The sequence below is a fragment of the Echinops telfairi genome, unplaced genomic scaffold (assembly GCF_000313985.2).
Source record: "Echinops telfairi isolate 266 unplaced genomic scaffold, ASM31398v2 ScPeMD7_31;HRSCAF=116, whole genome shotgun sequence".
Taxonomy (NCBI): domain Eukaryota; kingdom Metazoa; phylum Chordata; class Mammalia; order Afrosoricida; family Tenrecidae; genus Echinops; species Echinops telfairi.
The window spans coordinates 26,631,376-26,643,463 of NW_022103928.1; the positions used below are offsets into that span (position 1 = coordinate 26,631,376).

General features: G+C 41.9%; 1 protein-coding gene across 4 annotated transcripts in view; it reads left to right on the top strand.

Moving 5' to 3' along the window:
- PPARG (peroxisome proliferator activated receptor gamma) overlaps positions 1-12,088 on the top strand; it is a 208,123-nt gene that overhangs the window by 157,577 nt on the left and 38,458 nt on the right. For 2 of the 4 annotated variants that reach the window (XM_045289979.1, XM_045289978.1), the window contains exons 3-5: positions 2,489-2,773; positions 4,055-4,224; positions 8,687-8,825. In XM_045289979.1, coding sequence (XP_045145914.1) covers positions 2,491-2,773; positions 4,055-4,224; positions 8,687-8,825 — 592 coding nt within the window. In that variant the 5' untranslated portion in view covers positions 2,489-2,490. Of the gene's footprint in view, positions 1-2,488; positions 2,774-4,054; positions 4,225-8,686; positions 8,826-12,088 lie in introns of those variants that run through there. The other 2 variants (XM_045289980.1, XM_030885536.2) reach the window with 2 other exon arrangements.

Below are 12,088 nucleotides of genomic sequence, written 5' to 3' on the forward strand. Positions count from 1 at the left end.
CCCCCTTGGAGCAGCAGTGGGTTTGAACCACTGACCTCTCAGTTAACAGCCCAGTGTTTAGCTCACTAGACCACCAAGGCGCCTTATAAATCACTGTAGTCACCCTTTTATTTTGCATGAAGAATAACTTTGCAATAAGCATAATGACAAATGTCTGATTAGCCTACCTTTATGGATATTACCATTGACAAAAGAAGTAAATGGGTATTATATATGAAATTCATTTATACAAGATAAAATGGATAAAGAAATGGATAGAAAGAAAGAAATGGACAAATTAAGCATGATGAGGAGAAGAGCACAGTAGGTGGGGTGACCTGTGCTGGGCAAGTTGAGCTGGATTTTGAAACATAGCACACAGTTGGGCGGGTGCCCTGTCAGTAAGAGCACAGCCTTTCTTGATGTCATTGAGAACCCAGTATGACCTTTAAGCTGTCAGGGAGTACACATTCCTCTTTTTGGTGTGCAGTGTTTACACTGTAACACAGACAGCTTCCGGTGGCTTGGGTGCCTATTTATATAGCTGTTTAGACATGGGAACCCAAACGTCCCTGTTTCGCCCGCTGGGCACCACTGGAGCACGTTCACAAGGGCTTTCAAGACACATTGTTTTCCCTCACAAAGGCCACCACTGATATCTCTGATCTCACGCAAAAGTTCGCTTTCCGGGAGAAGGTTGCTTAGCTCTCTTCACGCTGAAAAAAAGCGAGAGAGCCACTCCCAGACATGCCAAAGAGAATAGCTCTTCCTCCACAAACGTTTTCATGAATGAGAGACTAAAGGGAGTTGAGTTTCTGAATCAGCCTTATGTTTGAATCCTCCTCACTAACTATTGGAGCTTGTGAAAGTCATTTCACCTCTCTAGTTCCAGCTTCCTTCTCCATACAGTGGGGATAATATCTCAGGAATTATGGGGAGCGGGGGGGATGTGTCTGGTACATAGGAGGTACTCAATAAATATTAGTCTATTTTTTACCTGTTCTCGCTTTTCTGGTTAAAATTGTATAGCCATCAACAAAATGAATTTAGTCATCCATTCATTTACTATTGACTAAATGAATCTTGAGTGACCACCACTATGAGCCACGCCTTCGGTTAGATGGTGGGCCTATGGCTGTGAACGAGACAGAGATGCGTGTTCCAGGAGCCCCTGTGGTTCATGAGCAAAGCGTGTCTTTCACTCCAAAGTCGGCAGTCCTGAGTCACACAGCTCTCCACTGAGGGCCTTAACAACTGACTGCAACACTCTAGTGTCTGCCGTTGGGGCACCACTTTTGAATAGTGGACCCGTTTCAGGTAAACCCAAGTCAGAAGGTTTAAAGTCCGCTTGTTCCAATATGTTACAGTCTTCATTCAATACTTAGAACCAGACCCGTCCGGGTGCTATTCCTCGTACGGTGACCACAGTTCAAGAAACGCAGGCAGCATTTGTCATCACAGGGAGGCAATTTATGATACACGTTGTTCTGTGTTTTGTTTTTATTTGGGGGTGCTGTAGAATTAAGGTTGTGTTTGAGTCCCACGTTGAACATTTCCCATGATAAGCAAACGTTTCTATGAATCTCCAGCCTCATGGCCATCGATCTCAGGAAAGCTTCTTCTGCTTTAATAAGACGAATATCTACATTTTAAAAAATAAAAATTTGAGTAACTTTTCAGGGACCTTCACATTTTTTTAAAGATTTATTTTAGTATCACTTTAAAATTATTTTATGGAGCAGTTTAAGAATTAATGGATTTACTTAGATTTAGTACACACCCAACATTTCTATTCAGGGGAAAAAAGCATTATAAACATAAATGGAGTAATAAGATTTTCATTTTAAAGAGAAAAATACTTATGATATCTATTTTCAGAAAAATCAAATACAGACTCATTGATAGTCTCCTGTGGAAGACAATGAGAGTAGGGCTACTTACAAGGTATGTAAAGTAAAAGCACTCTATATGTCTGAGGATTTTTTTCTTTAGTTTTTATATGCATCTGTCCTAATATCAACACTGACTCACAGCGACCCCCCGCTGTGGGTTTCTGAGAATGTAACTTTTTCTTTCTTTCTTTCTTCTTCTTTTTTTTTTTTTTTCATTTTTATTGGCACCTAGTCCACACATCATACAATTCGATAGCTAGAATGTAACTTTATGGGAGTAGAAAGCCCAGTCTTTCTCCCCGAGGAGTTGCTGGTGGTTTCAAACTGCCGACCATGGAGATCTCAGCTCAACCCGAACCACTACACCACTGGGCTCCCTGTACTAATATCCAAATTAGTAAATCAGTACACCACTCTTGAATAGTGAACTGACTTCAGTTAAACCAAGTCAGGTGTGATAGCCAGGTAAGATGGGACTTCCTTCGTCTAGCACAGCAACCTGGAGGCCGCTCCGAGGGTGGTGATGCTCATGAGCTGAGTCACTTCACCAAGGACTCTCGGTTCTTGGTTTGCGGGGCGTTAGGAGATCACTCAGACTCTTCTTGTTCCCCTCTCAGGAATGACCATGGTTGACACCGAGATGCCGTTCTGGCCCACCAACTTTGGGATCAGTTCCGTGGATCTCTCGGTAATGGATGATCACTCTCACTCCTTTGACATCAAGCCATTCACCACTGTGGATTTCTCCAGCATCTCTGCTCCGCACTATGAAGACATCCCCTTTGCCAGAGCCGACCCGATGGTGGCTGACTATAAGTATGACCTGAAGCTCCAAGACTACCAAAGTAGGATATTTAGTTCCCCTTTCCAGATGACTAAAACTGGAATTACACAACCTCTTGGTAATTCTGGAATATTTCACTTATTCATCTATCTTTCCATGAAATAATACATCTTTGCTATGTTTTAAACAGGAAGCTGTTTAAATGCCCCAGATCTTTCTTTTCCTCCCTCACTCCTTCTCTCTTTCCCGCTTCCCTCTTCTCCTCCCCTCCCCCTCTCCTACCCATCCTTCCTTCCAAGAAGCATTTTCTAGCAAAATTACATTGCTAGTTGTGTTCCAAGCTAAGGGTCTGTCGTCCAAATTTGAATTCTCTTGGCCACTTGGAAGGTAGTAACAGTTCCAGTTACCTTCTATAACTTATCAGAGCCAAATTATTATCACTGAAATCCAATCTTCCTTATCTTGCAGTTTGAGAAGCTTATATGGAAGCCTATTTTTCAGCACAAATATAAATTTTGTCATTACAGGCTATTGATAAATCTCCATGTCATTAACTAAATTCACTTAAAAACAGCAGGCCCAAAAGGAAAAGCTAAAACTGCACGTTTCAAGATAAAATTTATTTCTGTGATGCTGTTTCCTTGATTTTTATTTCCTTGTGTAGCGAGAGCTACTTTTCTAAAACCACCACTAGGTTATTGACAACAATTACTTCACAACAAGAACTTACTGTATTTCTAGTTTTTGTTGTTGTTGTTGCTATTGTTTTAGATAAATAATACACTTATATTTACCTTTTCACTTAGAACTTAATATCGACATTTACTAGGCCAGATCCTACCCAGCAGAATGGTAATAATGCTTCCATGGGTTTTTACACTCTTTTTCCAAAGACCATTGCCTTTGCACAGCAAAGGTGGCAAGAAGGGTTTAAAGACACTTCAAAGATGCAGCGCTAAATGAAAACATCTGGTTTAACATTTGGGATGAACACCAAGCACAGCACATTAAGTAGCAAAAGAAACTTGGTTCCCTCCGGCTTGATACGTTCTGCAGGTTGCCTGTGTGAGCTCCAGTGTGCCAGGGAATGGACGGCGTCTAGAACCATCGGCTTAATTCCCTCCCCTCCCCTGTTTTATTTTTGCAGGTGAGACTCAGAGATGTTGTGACTTGCCTGCAATCATAAAGCCTACTCTTACCTGACTTAACTCTAGTGGGTTTTGTTTTGGTTTGGGTGTGTGTGTGTGTGTGTGTGTGTGTGTGTGTGTGTGTGTGTTTTATTTCACTGTTTCATGGTGCTTCTACATGTAAATAACAAAAATATGGTCATGAGGTGTGCCCTGGTGACTTGCATTGTTTTCCCTGTGATAACTATCTGCTCACATGTTTCTGTGCACAGGTGCAATCAAAGTGGAGCCTGCCTCCCCGCCTTATTATTCCGAAAAGACCCAGCTCTACAACAAGACCCATGAAGAGCCCTCCAGCTCGCTCATGGCGATTGAATGTCGTGTGTGTGGAGATAAAGCATCGGGCTTCCACTACGGAGTTCATGCTTGTGAAGGGTGCAAGGTAAATAAAAAAAGGAAGAAAAGTAAAACTCCTGCCTTTAAAAAAAAATGTGCTATTTATTACTTCTTTCTACTTACAATGTGTCTATTTATTACTTCTTCCACTTAAATTAAATGTGTCTATTACTTCTTTCCACTTACAAACACAAGAAATTTTTTAAAAAATGCCAAACGTTTGGGGGTTTGGGGCAGAACTCATTCTTAAGTGACAGGGCAGTTGGGATCCTAAGAAACCCGGTAGAAGCAGGGCAGCGCTAGCGGACTTCCTTTTCCCCTTGGGACATGGAGGATCTTCAGCCCTTTAATCTTGCAGATTTCTAACAAGTCATTTGTTTGAGGTTTTATCGCAAGGTAGCCTGCCACCAAAAACCAAATGTCCTGGATCGCCAGTAATTCTCTCCCCCACTGTAGCACGATCCCATGGAATGTTTGTAGATGTAAGCCTCAACAGACTTGTGCACCCAGATACACGTACCTATACCGTCAGGGGACTTCAAACTGTTCGTTGAAAAGGTAGTGAGAAAATGATGGCATTTTATCATGCATCTTCTGAAGGATGTATCGTATCGATCTCTCTGTTTCACTATCATCCTGCAAAACTGAGTGAGGAGCCTTGGTAGCTCAGTGGTTCCACTCTCGGCTGCTAACTGAAAGGCTGGCAGTTCAAATCTAGACAGATAGGGGATTCACAGGAGAAAGATCTAGCAATCTTTTCAGTAAAGATTACAGCTAAGGAAGCCCTGTAAGGCACTTCCACTCAGTCTCATGAGGTTACTATGAGTTGAAATCAACACAGCAGCAGTAACATTGATTGAGTCACTTTAAAAAACAGAACAAAACAACAATTGATCCTGGCTCATGGGGATGTCATGTTGTGTCAGGGTAGCTAGTATCCCATGGGTCTTCAATGCCTGAAGTTTCAGAAGTAGGTCATCAGGTCTTCCTCCGTCTTTCCAAGGGGCTTCCGGGTAGACTCAGGCCTCCAGCTTGTCCGTTAGCATGACAGTGTGTGTTAACCATTTGCACTAGCCAGGGACTTCGTGGTCATTTTAGATGTAAAATGAAATGAAGGATTAGAGAGACTTGCCCAAGGCCATTCCGTATTAGTGACTGACAGATCTAGGACTAGACCAGCTGTCTCGTGACTCCTAGGCTAGGACTCTGTGCTTTCTTAGTCCAACCTCAATCACGGCCATGAAGCACGGACAGCTCTTTGGGAGGGAGATTCTGTTTGTCCTCCTTTCTTTGTAAAAACTGCTATCTCTTGGACAGTTCATATAGTCAGTAATATTCTGTCCAATTTTTAAAATCCATTCACATTTCAATATATTATCTTTCAAGACAGTTCACTGAACTATCCTCAGTGAATAAAATAGTATTTCGTTTACTCTGGAGCTCTGGTGGCATAGTGAACTGCTAAGTGAAAGGTCACCAGTTCAAACCCACCAGCAGTTCCACAGGAAAAAGATGAGACTATCTACTTCCGTAAAGATTTAAAATCTTGGAAACCCAAAGGGGCATCTCTATTCTGTCCAGTAGGGTCACACTATGAGTCAGAATCAACTTGATAGTGAGTTTTTTGAGTTTGCTTTATAATCCAAGGCACAGAGTCAATTGTTTGTAAGTATTTACCTTATACAGTACTTATATAGAATAAGAAGTCACTTAATTCTCAATGGGACTTTTCATTCAAAATAATTATGCAGAATAGCAGTTAGGTAGTAGTTAGGACATCTGAATTCTTTACTTTAGCTTTCTCACCGACTAGCTGTATGGCAAGAAGCCCTGATGGCTCCTTTTTATTAAAAAGGAAGAAGAAGCCTTTGCTTTCTCACAGAAGAATGTGAAGGCCTGAGAGTAAATAAATACAAAAACCAAGTTTCTGAGATGACAGTTGATCCTCCTCCTCACACCAGTGCACAAACTTCACAATAACCAGCGGAGTCAGTCACGACATTGCCCCTTGTTTGAGGGACTCTGAAATAATCAAGAGGACTGTTGTTAAAGACTTTCTCTGTAATACAAAGAAAGTGTGGAGAATCCTACTTCCTTCTATAAAACAAGACAGTAATTGGTTGTCCTGAAGGTAATGTTTAAAAATAAAGAGAGAGAGATACAGTTATAGGTGCTGGGGTCTGCATCTATTTCTTTACATTGTTTATATATGGAACATAAATTATATTTGCAATAATTATTGAAAGACCTTGGATTTTCAGGGAAAATTGTAATATACTTTTGAAAGATACCATGTGTGTCAAACCAAAAATTTGCATGAAAGGATTTAAACAATTTTCTTCTTGTCAACCACTAGTAATAATTTTGAAAAGTGAGTATCAGAAAAGCAGCCAACTATATTACAAGCAAATATATTAAAAGCAGCCATATCTATTACAAAACATATATGATCACCATGGCAAGAATCAAAACAAGATTTCTCACCAATATTCCTGTGCATTATCTTTCAATTGACTAGTGAAAAAAAATACTTTTCCCCAGAATCCTTTGAGAATTAAAAGAAACCTCAACTTCCAGCATACAAAGGACATATTTTCTGAGACATTGCTGATCTCCCCAGAGGCAGAGAAATTCTAAAAAAAAAACAACCAATAGTTCAAAAAACCCACCCAGGGCCTGAGCTGTGAGCTGCAAACTGACTTCAAGGGGTAGGATTTCTCTCATGAAGAAGCCTCGTAGAAGTACTAAGGGGCATTATTGCCCCACTGGCAGATGCCTATAGAAGTATTAAGAGTTGTCGCTGTGAAGGAACTGAGGCTGGCATTCTTAAGCAGGTCTGAGATTGCCCAAAGTTGCTTGTGACCTTGGCTTTCAGTAGAATCAGATGTAGACGCTCCAGAGGAAAGAATTCACGGTTTAGACCCTGTAGACTCCCCACAGGTCAAGATTAAGCAATAAACTCAAAATAAAATATCGGTAAGCACGTAAGAAGGCAAGTCACTTTGAATGCCGCTCATTAGAAACAAAGCAAACACATTTCGACTCCCCACTCCTACCCAAGGAAAGCAGATTGGGGGGCGGGGGGTGTGCCTGGTGCAGAATATAGAACCCACCAGCCATTCCAAGGGAGAAAGGAGGCTGTCTCCTCCTGTAATGATTTACAGCCTCAGAAGCCTTAGACAGCAGTTCGACCCTGTCCCCTAGGGTCAGAATTTACAGCAGCTGAACACTGTCAGAAAATGAAGAAATAGATTTCATCTAAAAAGAATGTGGTCTCTTAGAAAGTAACAGGTGCCTTTGGAAGAAAGGAAAACTAGAGCGCGTAAGGGGTGCTCGCCGCCACGAGGTGTTTCAGAGAGCGCTGATGAAGGATGGCGAAAGATGAGCGCTGAGCCGACACCTGAAGGCGCTGAAGGAAAGAGGGAAGTGCATAGGAAGAGCAAGCTTTCCAAGGGCGAGAGGCGGAAGCCAGGGATGGAGGGCGGGGCTGGAGGAACTGGGAGGGTGGTGTGGAACTGGGGGGCTCATTTTGGGGGCCATGGAGGCTTTGAGCTGGCTCTTACGTTTCCAAGGAGGAGTGTCAGGTAGGCAGCAGGCATGCTTGTCTAGAGTTCAGGATAGGAGGCTGGAGAACCTCAAAATATATGTCCGTGAAGAACCGGTCCCCTGGAGTGGGTTTGGAACCCAATGAGACTCGCTAGATTTGGAAGAATTAAGCATGGAGGTCCACGAAGGTGGACCCAATAGAAATAAATTGAAATAACAGCCAAAATGGAGTAAGAAAAAAAAATGTCTGATCAGAAATTTCTCTTCGGTTCTTTCCGAAAGGTACTAACATGCCAGAACTCCGTCAGCCTCAAATTGGCACACTTGCCATTTTGTGATAGCAGTCCATTTCCTGTGGACGTATGTGTTACGTCTCATGTGATTTCTTATTATCTCTTTTTGTTCGTCGCCTATCATGGTTTCAGGGCACTCTTCTGATTGCAGAAATAAAGGAAATAATTCTGCAGGAAATTAGGCAATGTAGAGAATTCCAAACGATGATCCACATGTGGATTTTTATTGGCCCTGATTGTGGTTTTGAATGAAATGATTATATCTTTGCCAAACTGCTTAGCACAACTGCAAAGACCGGGGCACGCTGCTGGAACAAGTTGCAGAGAGACTGAACTGATTACACGGTGCTTTATTTGCCTTGCATTAAATCCAGAGCACTCTTGTCGAGCATGCCGAAAACCAAATATTGAGCCAAGATACGCTGGATGGCATCAGTTGGATGTGGTCAGTGTCTAAAGGACACTGGAGACCTTCTAACCCTTTATCTAATGTCAAAAGAAATTTGAGTCTCAGAAAGGTACAATGACTTGTTTCCAGTCACCGGCTGTGGAACTGTGTCACGGACTTCCCTCTTCCCAGGCCAGTGTTCCTGTGGCCACATGTTGTTATAGGTGCCTGCCACCCAAGCCTTCAGGTCTGCTTCTTCTCTTTCTCATGTCCCCTGGCAGGGCTTCTTCCGAAGGACAATCCGATTGAAGCTTATTTATGACAGATGTGACCTTAACTGTCGGATCCACAAGAAAAGTAGAAATAAATGCCAGTACTGTCGGTTTCAGAAATGTCTTGCTGTGGGGATGTCTCATAATGGTAAGTGAACACTTATCACCATATATTCTTTATTATGCTCACTACAGCTGCCAGAGCAGTGTGGGAAAGCATGTACGCTTTCCCCACCGAATGCCAGATTTCAGAATACTGTGTGCTGGTAAGATCTTTCTCAAGTAGGACAGTCATTTTGAACTTTCAATGCTGAATCCTCTATCTTTGGTTCAATGTCAGGAGAAGAGACTAAACATGTCCAGGTTTAAGGAAACAGCAGAACATTTTAAAACAAATATGATAACAATTGGGATTGATGTTTTTAAGTTGCTTGAATACTATTAAAAACAGAATTTCACTTTCCTTGTGTACATCGGTAATTACTTTAAACTTTAAAGTTAAGGAAATCCTGCTGTGGGACTTTTCAGTGGTATAGCAGACCTTAGACTTATTTATTTACTGGATTATCAGGATGGTACAAGCAGTTAAAATACTCAGCTGCTCACAGAAAAGTTGGAACTTAGAGTCTACCCAGAGGTGCCGTGGAAGAAAGGCCTGGTGATCTACTTCTGAAAAACCAGCCACTCATGGAGTACAGTTTTGTTCTGATACACGTGGGGACACCAAGCATCGGGACTGACTTAAGGGCAACTGCTGTGGTCTGCTGTGGTTTTTGTTTTGTTTTCATTTGGTTTGAGTTGGGCATTTTGTTGTTGTTGTTGGTTTGAGCTTTGGTTTCCTTTTTTCCCCCGTGCAAAGAGCACTGTCCTTGGCTTCAAGAATCGGGAAGACTTGTGGAAGGGATAAGCCACTATTTCAAAGTTCCACCAAGCTTCAGGGCCCATAGAAATGGTTGAGGAGAGAGCGTTCTGCTTTTTAAACCTGTCTCTCACATCAGGAGAGCCCAGTCTTTGGAAAAGGATATCATTCTTGGTAAAGTAAGAGAGCAAAAAGAGGAAGACCCTGGGCACAATGGATCGGCATAGTGCTGCAACAATTAGCTCAAACAGGAAAGCGATTGTGAGGACCGTGCAGGACTGGGCAGTGTTTTATTCTGTTAGGCGTAGGGTCGCTATGAGTCGGAAATGAGTCAAAAATGGCACCTAACAATAAACACAACATCAAGTTTATGATTCTGGGTACTGACTTAGGGCAATAATTTGAAGCCCTAAGGGGACCCATGTGCTTTAGGAACAGAACTCACTCAGTAAAATCATGGAAGATTTTTGTTAAGTATTAGATCTTTTAAAAATTATTATGGACTCAAATATTAAATGGCTAATTGATTGAATCAAATCCAATGTTCCATTATGTTTTAAATAACATTTGCCTCTGCCTCAATTCTTTCAAACTGATCTGTAAGAAGACAACATTTGAAGCCAATCATTCAAGGCTCTAAGCATCTGTGAAAATCACATGTTTCTTCCATCGTGCAATGGTGGTGTTCATGATGGAAACCATCACGCTATTTAGGGATCATGGGCTGAGTAACACCCTACTCTTAAGAAATAGTTTACCAAATCATATGTATGTCAATAATATTTCTTAAAAGGCCAGGGAATGGTCAATCCAAAAATTGAGAATAAGGATTACATTGCCCTAGGAGGGTGGCCTGGAGCAGGAGCTGGGAAAGGTAAGATTTCATCACTGAACGCAAGTTGCTAGTCAGTTTCTCCAGAGCAAGAATGTACTTTGTAAAAAGCTATCACTGATACTGGACAGAATTGAAATTTGGTCCAACTTTCTTCACCAAATGCCTGTGTTTGCTGTGTAGCTATATACAACTCTCACTGGCTGCGAGCTAATTTGCTGGCTTAATCCCACCCATTTCCATTTTCTTTCAGACCTCATAAAACATAATGCCACATTGTAAAGCCAGGTGATGCAATCAAGTTGTAATAAAACATTTTATCTTTATGAATAAATTGTTGGCTTTAAGGTCATTATCGCTGAGACAGACTCAGAAAACATGCCCTTTCCATTCTTAATGCTAGTTGACTTTTTCCTATTAAAATACAGCATTTTACACATTTATGGAAAACACATCTCCTTTTACTTACAGGCCAACACTGTCAAGCCCAAACTCTGCATACTGACAACATTAATGTTCCCTCCCAAGAAACGTCCAAGGAAAACTATCATATACTGGACACTAGGGTCATCGTTCGATTTCCCGTGACAGCTAACTTGTCTACTTAGAAGAGCAGTCTCCACAGGGAGCCTCCAGTAAAGTGGCAAAGGCAAGAAGTCGGAATTACATTTAAGACCTTTGAAGACTTAAACAATGCTACCCCTAGACAACTGTCCACATGACTAAGGAGATCGCCTCTCAGTCTCGTTTAGTTTTCATCAAAATGTGCCCACAGAAAAGGAAACATTGATACCAAGAAAGGATGCCCAGCAACAGGGTGTTAAGTAGTGGACTTACATATTGGATGGCTAACTGCTGGTCGGCGGTTGAAACCAACAGTCTGTTCTACTCCGCCCTGTTGGGTGACTGGGCTGAAACTGACTGAATGTCAGTGAGTTTTTGAGTGAGAGTTTTGACCAACATGAAGCCAATGGTGGTGTGTTTTCCATTCATAGGCCTTTCATTAGCATTTAATATGAAGAGATCTCAATAGGCCATATCCCACCAAATTAGCAAAAGAAACTTGTCAGGGTATCACAAAATATGCACCTCGCTGCTTTCACTGTGCATAAGAAAAAACAAAACCCCCTGGGAGTAAGCTTATTCTATTCTGTGTTACTTTTACTTCTGCTCTTTGGTCTCTGTTTAGCCCAGTGGTTGTCAACCTTCCTCATGCCTCGACCCTGGCATAGAGTTCCTCCTGTTGTGGTGACCCCCCCAACCATAAAATAGTGTTTGTTGCTACTTCATCGCTGTCATTTTGCTACTGTTCTGAATCGGGTGACCCCTGTGAAAGGGTTGTTCGACACCACCACCACCCCAAGGGGTTGCGACCCACAGTTGAGAAGCGCTGGTTTAACCTGTTGGGTATTTGGGACTTCCCCTTTAGCTGCCTGCTGACAGCTTTGAAGGAGGCTTGTGAACTTTCAAGGAACCTTTGGGTGCTAGGGAATATTGATTGAAAATCACTAAAACTGGTGATCAGATCAACTCCCGAATTCAATGATTCTGTATCGATCAAACAGCCTAACGCACTGAATTTTTCACTTTCCAACCAGCTTTTCTGGACCTTACAGATATTAGACTCTTCCCAACTGTCTAAATGTCTGGCATCCTATAGTTGCCTGTGCTTAAAACTTTTGTTCTGTATTTCTGGTGACATAAAGTCTGGTGGAAACTC